Source organism: Pseudochaenichthys georgianus, chromosome 21, assembly GCF_902827115.2.
Source record: "Pseudochaenichthys georgianus chromosome 21, fPseGeo1.2, whole genome shotgun sequence".
NCBI classification, from domain to species: Eukaryota; Metazoa; Chordata; class Actinopteri; order Perciformes; family Channichthyidae; genus Pseudochaenichthys; species Pseudochaenichthys georgianus.
Genome location: NC_047523.1, coordinates 13,146,225 through 13,161,138, shown reverse-complemented (window position 1 = coordinate 13,161,138; position 14,914 = coordinate 13,146,225). Strand labels below are relative to the sequence as shown.

Sequence of the window (14,914 nt, the reverse complement as noted above, 5' to 3'; positions counted from 1 at the left end):
TGTATCTGCAGCAACGGGTTGTAGCAGCGATGTTTGCAGTGAAGGACAGTTTGTTATCCAGGATCACACCCAGATTCCTTGCAGTCTGGGTCGGGGAAACAACAGAGGTGCCGATGTTGATAGTTAGGTCAAGAGTGGGACAATCTTTTCCTGGAAGGAAAAGCAGTTCAGTCTTGTCAAGTTTGAGCTTGAGGTGATGAGCAGACATCCACTGAGAGATGTCAGCTAGACAAGCAGAGATGCGTGCGACGACCTGGGTCTCTGAGCGGGGAAAGGACAGAATTAATTGGGTGTCATCAGCGTAGCAGTGGTATGAAAAACCATGCGGGCTAATGACATACAATTAAGAAATGCTATTGTATATCAATGCAGCCTTAATATACTCTCCATCAAAGATAATATATATCTATTATCATCCTCTTAATTCAAAATGGATGTTAATAAACCCCCTGAATATCTTTCTCTTTTGCCTCTGTAACTAATCTTTCACACACACACACACACACACACACACACACACACACACACAACACACACACACACACAACACACACACACCACACACACACACACAACACACACACACACACACACACACACACACACACACACACACACACAACACACACACACACACACACACACACACACACACCACACACACAACACACACACACACACACACACACACACACACTGTAACTTGAATGTCTCCTTCTGCCTAATTCCCTATTTCTACTTTCTTATTTTGTTTATGTATATGTATTAGCCGAAGATGTACAACAGGAACTCTAAGCTTTCCCCTCCTCTACTGAGGGCAAAACCTACTTGGTCAAACAACAACAACATTTCTAAAAAACATATCTATCCCTGACCCTAACCCAACCCTAACCCTCTTGTTTATGTGTATTTATGCATCTCATGCCTACTCAGGATAGCTTTTTTCCCACTTGTACTGTCATTTACATAGTACAGGTACTATATAACAAAATCTTTTTTCTGCATGTGACCCATCCTAGTGTTAGGAGCAGTGGGCTGTCATTATGAACGGCGCCCGGGGAGCAGTGTAGGAAACGGCTTCAGGGTAAAATAAACGACGGACATACAGTAATATCATGTTACTCATTGACGTCGTAAAGATAGCTTTTGTTGAACCAAACGTGGTCCCCCTGAGTGTTTGGTTAAACCATTCATCATCAACCCTGCTTCTTTCCCTCAGAGGACTTTTGTGCTCTTAAATCTTACTTCTGCTGCTCTGGGCGTCCAATAATGACGTGAATGGGTTTACATTGGAATTACCTGAAAGTGCATTAGTAAAGTGTGTCTTCTGCATTAGTACCAAGACGCCAGCCCCTTACCGAAGAGTCCGGGAGAGTGAGACAAGGATGGAATATGTGTTGTATGTGTTTAGGTACATTTTAAGTACACAACTTTTTGTGTGCTCATGATTCTGATTCTATTATTGGATGGAGTGTGGCAGCTCAGTCCTTTATCACCTCTGAGTGGAGCAGAGGTGCTGTTGTTGTAAGGCTCTGTGCAACCTGACAGCCAGTTAATGGTCTCAGCTGAAGGATTAATAGGCTTCTGTTTAGCTGTGATGTACAGTGACATACTGAACAGCAAGTGACCATGACATGTATTGTTCTACTCCCTTCTATGTCAAAGGTGCAAACCTCCATGTCCTTTTTATATTGGTTTCTTCCATTGTAATCCATTTGTAGTTTTTCCAACCTCTACTTTTATCATCACCATTTGATCCAACTTCGAATTTCAAACAAATGTGAAAATAATACCATTTTTGTGTCAATGAAACAGAATTAGAAAACATTATAAAATGTTAAAAATAGTGGTTAATTTAGCATCTTTGCTTATCAAGATCACAGGGGGTTGCATAAATAAATATCTAAATTTAAACATGACATATGATGGATGAACACTTAATGCATTTATTTATTCATTTATTTATTTAGTTATTTATTTATTCATTTAGTTCTTTATTTTAATATGTATAACATAACATAGGATTTCATAAAGTATTTTTAAAATAGTTATTCATTATTCGAATATAGGAATAGTAGATAGGATTACTTAAAATATAGTACCTTATATTTCATCTTTTTTCCCTTTAGACCCTTGCGGTTTATTCTTAAAAACCCTTACCCTTACCCCATTTTACCTCTGCTGGTCTATGGCCTTGTAGAGGGTAACGGGGTACAGAGTCGCTTAGATAAGCGGGGGAGTGCATCTGACGAAGAGATAGGTTGTTGTGCTCCCTATCTCTGTTTCTTATCCTATATCTAATAGAACTGCTCGGGTCTTGATAGATTGAGTGGGGAAGTTCATGAGATCTTTCTAGAGGGTTATCAAGAATAACTTTTATCCAATGACCTTTTCCCTCTCTGTCTGTGTCTGTGTATTCTCTTGTTCCGATTAACCCAGCCAAATATTTTTTTCTTGTTTTGTATCTATATCTACGCCGGGATCCGGAGTCGAGGCTGATCCTCTTGCTGTAGTCCTGTGTCTTGGATCCTCTATCCTGAGTTCTCGATTAAGTCGTGGACTTTGGGTCGAGGCTGAACCTGTCTCTGCGGTCCTGCCTTGGGTCTCGTCATGCTGCTTCCCTGATGGCTTCCACAGGATTGGAGCTGACATCCTCGTGGATTCATCTTCTTATTACAGACACATGCATTTCCTAACATTCGGTCTATATGCTGTAAAATGTATTATCTCTTCGATTTACACACGGCATCTATTGCACGTCTGTCCGTCCTGGGAGAGGGATCCCTCCTCTGCTGCTCTCCCTGAGGTTTCTCCCATGTTCCCCTTAAACTGTGGGTTTTCTGTGGAAGTTTTTCCTTGTACGATGTGAGGGTCTAAGGATAGAGGGTGTCGTTTTTCTCATACTGATATTCTGAACAATGGTTAGGGTTAGGGTAATGTTGTGAATTGAGTGGCCTGTGTTCGTCGTCCATAACATACGCCTGCCCATACCATAACCCCACCACCACAATGGTCCACTCAATTCACAACATTACCCTAACCCTAACCCTACCCCTAACCCTAATCCTACCCCTCACACCAGATACTGCCTGGTTTTCGGACCCCCCCAGACCCCCCCAATAAAGCATAACTGCAATAACTGCATGTTTCAGAGTGGCCTTTTATTGTGGCCAGCCTAAGGCACACCTGTGCAATAATCATGCTGTCTAATCAGCATCTTGATATGCCACACCTGTGAGGTGGGATGGATTATCTCGGCAAAGGAGAAGTGCTCACTATCACAGATTTTTTCAGATTTGTGAACAATATTTGAGGGAAATGGTTATTTTGTGTATATAGAAAATGTTTTAGATCTTTGAGTTCATCTCATGAAAAATGGGAGCAAAAACAAAAGTGTTGCGTTTATATTTTTGTTCAGTGTATGTACAGCACTTTGGCTCGACCAAAAATCGTTTATAAATGTGCTATATAAATAAAACTTGATTTGATTTGAATGCAATAGCTCTCTTAATGTAATGCAGGTAGAGAAGCCAAAACCAAATTGCATCACACCCACTCATGTATCATTAATCACACTTTAATTCAACTTAGAAAAACGTTTGGTACTCACATGTACTCTCTGTGTGCAGAGTGCACAGCTGCTGCGTTGCTGTAGCGCCAAAGGACAATGAATGATGAGAGGATGTCCAGCGTAGCATTAAACTACAACAAAAACACAACCATAGACACAAATAAAGGGAGGAAAGGGTCTACAGTTGTTATAGTAGTTGCATCTTACTTATTACAACAGCTGCAGCAATGTAATGACAGAGTGCAGTGATAAGATACTATAGATCTCTAAAATAGTATACATACAAATAGAATATATTGAGGAGGGACAATAAAGGTCAATAGTATAAAAACCTCAACTTCTAAATATAATTATGATATTCCCCACTTGATTACTTACATTGAGACATTTCCTTTTTGTATTTCACATTTTCTGAACTGTTAGGTTTTAGATATGTAAATCAGGCAATTTTCTAATGCTAAATTTGGGTGAATTTTGAATAAATCTGCAGACACAAATAGACAAAGTTAGTCAAAATAAACACCTCAATAGGTACTTTGATGGTTGTGTTAACGCTTATCTGAAAGAAAACATGTTCTGTAAGCAAAATAGCCAGAAATCTCAAAATTGAGAAATGCATGTAGTGCCGTGCCATAAATATTGTCTGTTCAAATAATATGTCATATGATATGTTGTGTTACATAAAGGTGTATCAATGCTGACAGTCAAGGTATATTATTTCACATTAACCCTCCTATTGTCTTCGTTTTCCCCCGCTTACTTTGGTGTTCGTGGTCAAATTTGACCGGTCCTGTTTTAACTGCTATTACATTAACACCAAAACCATTAATCATTTAACACCCTTTCAAACTGTAAATATTGTATCAGACTACTGGTATACATGAGAAACTGCAGTAAATATACAAAGAACAGACACTGAACATGTATTGCCTGTGCCAGGTGTGATCCATGTGGGGGGATGGGCACATACGAGCGGTAAATGGGTACAATTGTTCTGTGTGTGTGTGTGTGTGTGTGTGTGTGTGTGTGTGTGTGGTGTGTGTGTGTGTGTGTGTGTGGTGTGTGTGTGTGTGTGTGTGTGTGTGTGTGTGTGTGTGTGTGTGTGTGTGTGTGTGTGTTGTGTGTGTGTGTGTGTGTGTGTGTGTTTGTAGCCTTTATTTAACCAAGTGAAAGCCCCTGAGATAAAAAGATCTCTTTTTCAAGGGTGACCTGCAGAGTGTGTGTGTGGTGTGTGTGGGTGTGTGTTGTGTGTGTGTGGTGTGTGTGGTGTGTGTGTGTGTGTGTGTGTGTGTGTGTGGTGTGTGTGTGTGTGTGTGTGTGTGTGTGTGTGTGTGTGTGTGTGTGTGTGTGTGGTGGTGTGTGCGTGCGTGCGTGCGTGCGTGTGTGTGTGGGTGGGTGGGTGGGTGTGTGGGTGGGTGTTTGTGTGTGTGTTTTATCTGATCCGGATGGTTGCTAATTCTTTTTCTTTATGGCGGGAACACCATGGGTGTTACCAACGTTGACCTAAATCATCCAAAATGCAATGAAAGTGGTGATCAGCAATTTCATATGTTCAAGTGTCTACTGTGAAGTCAGATTTGACCTGAAGACAACAGGAGGGTTAATATGAATCCTGTGTTGTTAGTGCACTTAATACAATATGGGCACATTACCTTATGGGCATGCATATCAATAAGATGTGTCAGTTGTATTGAAGGGTTGTTGTTACATGTTTTATTGCAACATGGGAATCAAGATGATACAACATATTATGAATATTATAGTATTTGACTAAGTGCATTAGTCCTCTATTAGCTAGACATACAATAAGGTCATATCTGCCCTCTAGCTGTATCATAAAATATGCTGATTATCATGCTCATTTAATTTTTGGTTTACATAATGTACCTAAAAACTTGAAACATCATAGCAGCTAATGCTACCTACGATCAGCTGCTTTGATTTGTGCCGGCTTATATCAATTTATCGTCTTTTTGCTCCATTATTAGAATTGCCATAGATAGACAAGCACTTTTAATTAAAACCCAATCTCCAATAAAAAGATATCCAGCACAGCAGATTATGATTTATAATGTTCTAATTACATTATGCTAATCACATTTGCGCTCACGGAGGATTTAATTTCCACTTAACTCTTAAGTCTTATTTTTTAAACCAATTGGTAAAAGCTGGAAGACATGTTTAGCAAACACAAAATGCTTTTTGATATTCAACCTGAGCTCTATGCCCAGCCCCTTCTTCTCTGCCCTGTTACCTTGGAGACAAAGGGACCAATAACACCTTGGTAACAGGATTCATTAATAAATCAAAGAAACCCAAGTAATGACTAATTGATTAATGCAAATGGAGAGGGAGAAGGGAGGCGGAAACTCACGGCAAATCCGAAGGCTGACGCGCTGTGTCTCATGAATGATACAGCTGTGGAGAGAGAAAGGGAGAGAGAGAGACAGAGAGAGAGGAGAGAGAGAGAGAGAGAGAGAGAGAGAGAGAGAGAGAGAGAGAGAGAGAGAGAGAGAGAGAGAGCAGTTAGCCATGTTTGTTTTTATTTCACTTTAGTTTTGTGTGCAAAATAAACAATAACATGATGAACCATCACATCATTATTAAGTGTTTGAACCTCAGGGGGACTTTCGTTATGAGTCCACCATGATAGACAGAACAATGTAGTACATTTAAAACACATTGCTCAAATGACCATGTTAACAAAGGGATTTTAAGGTCCATGAAAAGACTGTTTGATAAGTGATTGGTTTAGTTTATTGTTGGTTCACATTTCAAGCAGTTTATTTAATGGCTGGTCTTTCGAATGTTCTTGCTGTGTAAGTGAGTTAACCGGATTGTTAACATTTAAAAAACCATGGTGATAAGAGCAGTGAACTGAAGCCGCACAGCTGGGGTTATAAGACCAAAACAACATGCTTAAAGACACTAAATTACTCCATTGAGCTGAGGGAACTGCAGAACGTGTTTCACAATCTTAACCAATAATGCTTAACCAATCTTAACCAACAACAATTAGCCAATCCTAACCAATAGCCTCTAACCAATCTTGACCAATAGCTTTTAACGAATCATAACACTTAACCAATTTCAACCAATAACACTAAGCCAATCCTAATCAGCATCGTAACAGTGGCATTACAATGATGTAGATGCATGAAGGTTTCCTGGCTGGGATTGAAGCTATTGTACATTCAGTACAGTTCTCGTCTGGCACACCTCTGCTCTTTTGCCCTTCTGTTCCTGTCTTTCTCTGTCTCCCCCTGTGTTTTCAGGACCGAGTCTCAGGGGATAGGCTATCGACCGTCACCATGGTAACAAGTCGGAGTTGGGTTGAACCACAGAGCTTTCATATCCTTGCCCCCATTCTCCTCTCTTTATTCTTTGTCTTTGGCTCCTTCGAAATATTTTCTCCTAGATGTTCTTTTCTCTCAGACTCTGATTTTGTATGTCACATATCTCCTCCTTTCTTTTCCTTTCTTGCTATATCTCAGGGTCTCTTGACACATGTTTCAGTGTTGGCCATATTTTTCTTGCTCTACAGACATGAAATGACACACGTTTTGCCAGGCACTTATACATATTCAAACACACTTTACATAAAACTTACCATTTATTACAATGCTTAAAGCATCACTTCAGTCTGAATTACAGTTATAGGCAGAAAGAAAGAAAGGGGACTACAAAAGCTCAACGGGAGGGTAAAAAATATGGAGTGAAGTTAAAAATGGAGGACATAAAGAGAGATAAGAGGGCAATCCTAGACAGGCCCTTGGTACAATTTAGATGGTACTAGTCTGGGAGGGTGTGTGACACTGCCCACACACACTCACATATGCTGTCACTCTGTCTGGGATACTGTCACCCTCTTTATCCTACATGACCTCTCCCTTGATTGTCTTCTCGTTCACGTGCAAATTCTTTTTCACACACACAGGCTGAGCTGAATCCTCCGGAGCTCCACCGGGGCCTCGTGTCCATCTGAAGAGTTTAAAGGCTTTAACGAAAACTGAAGAAACAACCACAGGATCATTGGGCGATTCGAGATTTCCAAGATGTTCCCTTTCCAAAGGAAAATATCTTCAACATCTAATACAAGGAATGTTTGGTAACATTGTGCCTCATTCAGTAGCAATATAAAAAAACATTTCCCCCTTTTTTCTGATTTGTTAGTACACATTAATTTGTGGAATTACAATACATTTGTTCATAGAAGTGACAGTGGTTTTTTCTACATTGGCATGCTATTTACACTGACTAATGCCATCAATACAAATAATCTGTATTTTTGTTTTTGATTGAGCTAATCATATTTGGTTAATCTGCTAATCTCCGCCAGGAATAAACCTGTAGAGTGTGAATGTGTATGTTCATGTGTGTGTATGTGTCTCCGCCTGTCTGTGGCTAATCTCTCATACTACTGGACCCTTCAGCCTGATATTTTTGTCCTCATTTATGATTGTATGTATGCTCAAGGACCTCTCATGGTTACGATGATTCACAGCACGAAATCTATTCTATTGAATGTTTTTTACCATCGTTGACTGCTGACACTTCACTCCAGTTAACAAAAGAACCGTGATCAACAACAGCTCAGTAGCAAAAGGTATTTCTGCCAATTGGCCTAGATATAACAATGTGTGTGATTCAACGCACCTTTGTTTGGGAGAAGTGTTGGAACCACATGTGAAGTTCTGTACTAAAGTGACCCTTTCTTGTTATGATATGCTTTGTGTCAAGCTTTTGCCTGGATGTCACATCCATTGAATATTGTTGTATACTGATGAAATCTCATAGAAAAATAGTTTTATAGCTCTTCAGTTTACATTTGTTTTTAGCTAATGCTTATCCATTTAATTAGCATGAAAATAAAATGTCAAGAATCCAGCGAGTACTTAAGTGCTACGTACAGAAGTTGTTTTTTTCTCTCTTTTACAACAAGTCCTCCAACTCATACGACCAAATAGGTCGATTGTTCAAGCGCTTATTACGACCTATAATCACGTTTTAAAGTTTTCCACCTCTAGCGCTCCCGTTGACTGCAAACGCTCCGGTGGGTCGTATATTCACAAATAACCCTCTCCTAAATTGTAGGATAGTTTGGCCATTAAAATGCTTTTGGCGAGAATTGTACTTTTAGAATCCATGTCCAATATATATATATACGTTGTAATATCTATCAAACTATAGATAGATATTACGAAGATTATTTGAGGTCTCGCCAGGAGAACGTGTATATATACTACGTCTTTCCCCCTATTCATTTCGATTGACGGCAGCGTCCATGTAAAGTTAGCGTCCGTCAACCCTCACGGGGTGAATACAGTATTTCCGGTCTTGAAGTTTTAATAATAAATAAAACTGTTACAGGTCTATACAGGTTCATGGTACAATGCATAAGCTTCAAATCGAGAGACTGAAACTGTATTTTTCTTTACAGTTCTGTTTTAATTTCACAATAAAGTTAATAGTAATATTATGTTTGATATTATTATGTTTTATTAACTAGACCACTGGGTCATGTTAAGACCATCTTTTCTGTCGGTTTGGTGTTACAAATATCAAAATATATATGTGTGGATAACAAAATAAATCCGTCATAAACTAAACTGGAAACTTATACTGGAAAGTATACATTATTGTGTTAACACTGTAAACTTGACAGTTTTTAACCCGTACCGCCTAGTGGTTAAAGCACGTTATTTCATTTTTTTGTTTTTTGATAAAAAAATTCAAATATTAAGAGTAGCCTACAGACAAAATTGGGGGAAAGTAGAAGGTCAATGATAGAAAATATCAAGAAGATACTGTAGTGACTGATCTCTACAATAAAACAGTTTAGTGCAGGACGTCCAAAGATATTAACAGGAGGATGTGAAAAACAGACAAACTAATAAGGCTTTATTTAAACATTAAAGAATACTTTAATTAAGGTCTTCTTTTGAATAAGAAATAAACATTGGGTTATCCACAGATAAATATGAAGTCTGACAAAGTACGTCTAATATATTGCATAGTGTATTTTGGCACTTGACAATCACCTTCCATGAATTTTACTCAGGTGTAACTAAAGTCTGATTTAAGGGTTGTATATATTTCACATCATTAATCAGAATCTGCAGAGTAACTAAAATAAATGTAATGGAGTAAAAATACCATGTTAACCTCTGAATTGTAGTGGAGTAGAATTACAAAGTAATAATAAATTGCATGTACTGTACATGCTGCTGTAACAAAAACATTTCCCAACTTGGGATCAATAAAGTATATCTTATCTTATCTTATTTTAAGATGATCGATGACTACTGCCCTATTTTCAAAATGTGCCTCTGAACCTTGACAAGTGCATGTTTCAGGCTCATCAATTAACAACAGGAGGGGTCACAGACATAAGACCAGCTGTTAAATAAAGCTCTTCTGACCTTAGCTGTCATGCGGGTATATTAATGCTGCCCATTATGGACGCAAGCAATTTTCATCCCCTAAATCTCCAGGGATGTACACCGTTTAATACTGGCAACTTCTAATTATGGGAAATACGAAACTACAGTACCCAGAAGATATGTGCCAGAGAACATGTTGCGAACATGGTTGCGAAACACAATTAGCCAGCATGTGTAGTTCCGGGGGGTGGCTGGACCCGTTTGAATCCAGTTTTGGATAGTCTGCCGTGGTTTCATTCCATTTCAAAGAGCTGTTTGTTGCTTGGCGTAACCTTGGCGCAGTGCCACTCCAACATCCAATCACAGAGCTTGAGGACTAATCACAGAGTTTGTCAAACAAAGCGGATGTTGTAGTCCCAAACGATAGCTGAGGATTATGGGTAGTGTAGTGTAGTGCCATCTTAAACTCCGAAAAAACTATTTGTTTCTCTGAATCGAAGGTTAAAAACACAAAAGCATTGTACACCATTTAAACCAATAAATGTTGTGTAATTAACAAGGATAAACTGATATTTTTTAGTGGATGAGTACTGCAGATATATCACTGTGAAATAATTTGACAGTGAGGGGAATACTTCCGGTTTTATTATGAAAACTTCGAGACCGGAAATACTGTTTTCACCCTGTGAGGGTTGTCGCCAACTTTAAATGGACGCTGCCGTCAATAGAAATTAATAATAATTAAATATCTATCAAACTATAGATCCTACACATCCACTGGACATAGATTCTAAAAGTACAATATACACTTCTCACTAGAAATCAAATCAAAAAGCATTTTAATGGCCAACCTATTTTACAATTTAGGATTTTCCAGAGAGGGTTATTTGTGAATATACGACCCTTCGGAGCGTTTGCAATCAATAAATTGTTGTTTCTTACACGACCACTAGAGGTGCTAAACTTTAAAACGTGACTATAGGTTGTAATAAGCTGCTGAACAATCAACCTATTTGGTCGTTTTTTGGAGGAGGACAGGCTGCTCTTTTAATTGGCCAAAGTTCTGTCAAAACAGGTGGGTTTTAAGTCTGCAGCCAGAATGGCGAAACCCAACCTCCATTCCATGTTATGTAATGGAAAATAAGGTTGTTTTTATCTTAGACATCAGGGCCAAAATCTTTCATCCGGTCTGGCAAAAAAAGGAACACTGGCTTCTTATGTACTGGGGAGCCAATAGGGTAATCTACCCTCCTGTTCTGTTACAGCTAAGTTTACTCTTGTTTGCATTGTCTGGGCTATTCTTTGTGTGCCTATTGTGCCTAGTCGTGGTCCCTTTAAGAATCAGGATGACATCATCAGATGGGTGTGTCAGGTGATCATTAGAGAGGAAATAAGCAAAGCATGGCTTTGTGAGCAATGTGTTATTGTTTGTAAGAAATCCAGCTACATCTGCATACATCTTAATGCCTTTGATCGCATCATATGTAAGTATTGTTTATGTTATTAACAATTACAGATGATTATTTTTAGAAAATATTGTATCCTGTGGTGTTTAATGCTGGAGATCTTCCGAGTTGTCTCAATATTGTACAAGGTTAATGCAAGGAGAGTTCAATGAATAAATGTACAAATGGTTGATTATATGTTTAAAATATGATGCCATTTATAACTGTTTGAGTTCTAGAATTACAATAATTACATTAAAAAGCTTACAGTAAATATAACAAGGCAATTCAATTCATGTTAAAGCTGTGGTGATTTATATATATTGTGCATATTTGTGTATGTAGAAATGATCATATAATTGATTATGTTTTGTCTTGTTTATTTTTAGTTTCACACCATCCTTATATCATTAAACCTGTGGGCAAAGGATTCACGTCGTCAGAGTCTTGGTGTACGGAGGGAGTTTATCTGGCTGTTAAGCTATATACACTACATATACCGGGGACAGCACACCTCCATATGCACATGACATGGATTGACCCATTCAGAAAGTAGCAAGTCTAACTAGTTGCTCTAGAGAGCTGCCTTTGAGAACTATTGTCCCACTTTGGTCGTTTTTTAATGGGTGGTGTTTTTCTCAGGGGCACTTGATCCCTAGTTCAGTAGCCCCATCCATCCATCCATCCATCTTCTCCCGCTTATCCGTGGTTGGGTCGCGGGGGTAGCAGTTCCAGCAGAGAGCCCCACACTTTATTTTCCCTGGCGACATCAACCAGCTCTGACTGGGGTATCCCAAGGCGCTCCCAGGCCAGCGAAGAGATATAATCCCTCCACCTGGTCCTAGGTCTACCCCTTGGTCTCTTCCCAGCTGGACGTGCCTGGAACATCTCCCTAGGGAGGCGCCCAGGTGGCATCCTAACTAGGTGCCCGAACCACCTCAACTGGCTCCTTTCGACGCGAAGGAGGAGCGGCTCAACTCCGAGCGGCTCAACTCCGAGCGGCTCAACTCCGAGTCCCTCCCGGATGACCGAACTTCTCACCTTATCCCTAAGGGAGACACCAGCCACCCTGCGGAGAAAACCCATCTCGGCCGCTTGTATCCACGATCTCATTCTTTCGGTCATGACCCATCCTTCATGACCATAGGTGAGGGTAGGAACGAAAATGGCCCGGGAGACAGAGAGCTTTGCCTTCTGGCTCAGCTCCCTTTTCGTCACAACGGTGCAGTACCGCTCCCGCTGCTCCGATTCTCCGGCCCATCTCACGCTCCATTGTTCCCTCACTCGAGAACAAGACCCCGAGATACTTGAACTCCTTCACTTGGGGTAAGGACTCATTCCCTACTTGGAGTGGACAGTCCATCGGTTTCCTGCTGAGAACCATGGCCTCAGATTTGGAGGTGCTGATCCTCATCCCAGCCGCTTCACACTCGGTTGCGAACCGATCCAGTGAGTGCTGAAGGTCGCAGACCGATGAAGCCATTAGAACCACATCATCTGCAAAAAGCAGTGGTGCAATCCTTAGTCCACCGAACTGCAGACCCCCTCCCCCACGACTACTCCTCGAAATCCGATCCATGTATTACAAACAGGATTGGTGACAAAGCGCAGCCCTGGCGGAGACCAACCCTCACCGGAAATGGGTCCGACTTACTGCCGAGGACCCGGACACAGCTCTCGCTTTGGGAGTACAGAGATTGGATGGCCCTGAGTAGAGACCCCCTCACCCCATACTCCCGCAGCACCTCCCACAGTAACTCCCTGGGAACTCGGTCATACGCCTTCTCCAAGTCTACAAAACACATGTAGACCGGATAAGCGTACTCCCAGGCCCCCTCCAGGATCCTTGCGAGAGTAAAAAGCTGATCCGTCGTTCCATGACCAGGACGGAATCCGCATTGTTCCTCCTCAATCTGAGGTTCGACAATCGGCCTGACCCTCCTTTCGACTCCTTTCGAGTACCTTAGAGTAAACTTTCCCGGGGAGGTTGAGTAGTGTGCTGCCTCTGTAATTGGCACACACCCTCTGATCCCCCGTTTTGAAAAGGGGGACCACCACCCCGGTCTGCCACTCCTTCGGTACTGTTTCCGACTTCCACGCAATGTTGATGAGACGTGTCAACCATGACAGTCCCTCAACACCCAGAGCCTTCAGCATTTCTGGGCGGATCTCATCCACCCCAGGGGCTTTGCCACTGTGGAGTTGTTTGACGACCTCAGTGACCTCCCCCCGGGAGATTGGTGTTGATCCCCCGTCATACTCCAGCTCTGCGTCTAACATAGAGGGCGGAGTTGTCGGGTTCAGGAGTTCCTCAAAGTGTTCCTTCCAACGGCCTAACACTCCATCAGTTGAGGTCAACAACGTCCCATCCTTACTGTACACAGCTTGGATGGTTCCCTGCTTCCCCCTCCTGAGGTGTCGGACAGTTTTCCAGAACAACTTTGGTGCCGCCCGAAAGTCCTTCTCCATGTCTTCTCCGAACTTCTCGGAGAAGACATAAACTGCCATGGGTTTAGCCTAGTTTTGTGGTTTTCATCTGTTATAATGCATACATCTATAAACTCTTCGAACTCTTAGTTATGCCTTTTTTTAAGTTTAATTATAGGCAAATATCATTGGGTTAATGCCAAGTAAGTAGGATTTCCTTTACAGAGAAATGTCAATCTTGATAACGCTTACAAATGTCAAAATGTAGATCCTAAACTTGTGACTAGAGCCTACAAGGGAACATCAGGTCATCATTTGGCAACTTCCAAGACATGTGTAATAAGTTATCATGTTACCGTATCATTTAAAGCAGATCGTATACATACAAAGTCAACAGTCCCAGGAAATTGCTTGAATTGATTATATGAAGTGAATATGCTGAAACTGTTGCATATTCAGAAACAATAATTTGGACACAGACTATGTGAGTTGCATGTACAAGTACAAAGAAGAAAAAATAAACTAGGCGAAAATGTAATTTTAATAAAAATGAGTTTACTGCTACTCAGGTCAAATCTGTCAATGTGAGGTCTGACTGCTTATTCATCCTTGTGTAATAAATCGATGATCTGAACCTCTGTCTTCAAATGCACTGCAGTGAGTCAGCTGGAATGTAATGATGGAGGCACTTTAAGTGCACACACACATGGCTTTGTTTAATATTCAGTTCCCAAAAGAACAGATGTCCTCTCTCTGTGTCTGTGTCATCTGTCTAGAATCTCATTAGGGAAGCATCCCTCAGCTTCACCAGCATCCCTTCATTGAGCTTATTTTGAGTGTCTGCCTGCGAGCATTAAACACACGTAGCATTCAAACACATTTTTAGTGTATCTGGTCAGTTGGCCAATAAAACAATTCTTCCCTTGATACCGTTTCGGCAACTAATATTTAAACAGTGTGTGTTGTCTCCTGTTAGCCATTCATTTATCCAGTTTCTGCTCTCAAGCTCATGTGGATGTGGCAGCCGTCTGCGTGGTTAGCGCCTGCCAGCAAATCGATGCCTCTCTCGAGGCAGCATACAGTGTGCA

At 40.8% G+C, this 14,914-nt stretch overlaps 1 protein-coding gene across 1 annotated transcript in view; it reads right to left on the bottom strand.

Moving 5' to 3' along the window:
• Positions 1-14,914, bottom strand: part of tmem163a (transmembrane protein 163a) — a 105,430-nt gene that overhangs the window by 26,412 nt on the left and 64,104 nt on the right. The window contains exons 3-4 of the mRNA XM_034110247.2: positions 5,946-5,989; positions 3,611-3,702 (exon numbers count right to left, since the gene is read on the bottom strand). Coding sequence (XP_033966138.1) covers positions 3,611-3,702; positions 5,946-5,989 — 136 coding nt within the window. The remainder of the gene's footprint in view (positions 1-3,610; positions 3,703-5,945; positions 5,990-14,914) is intronic.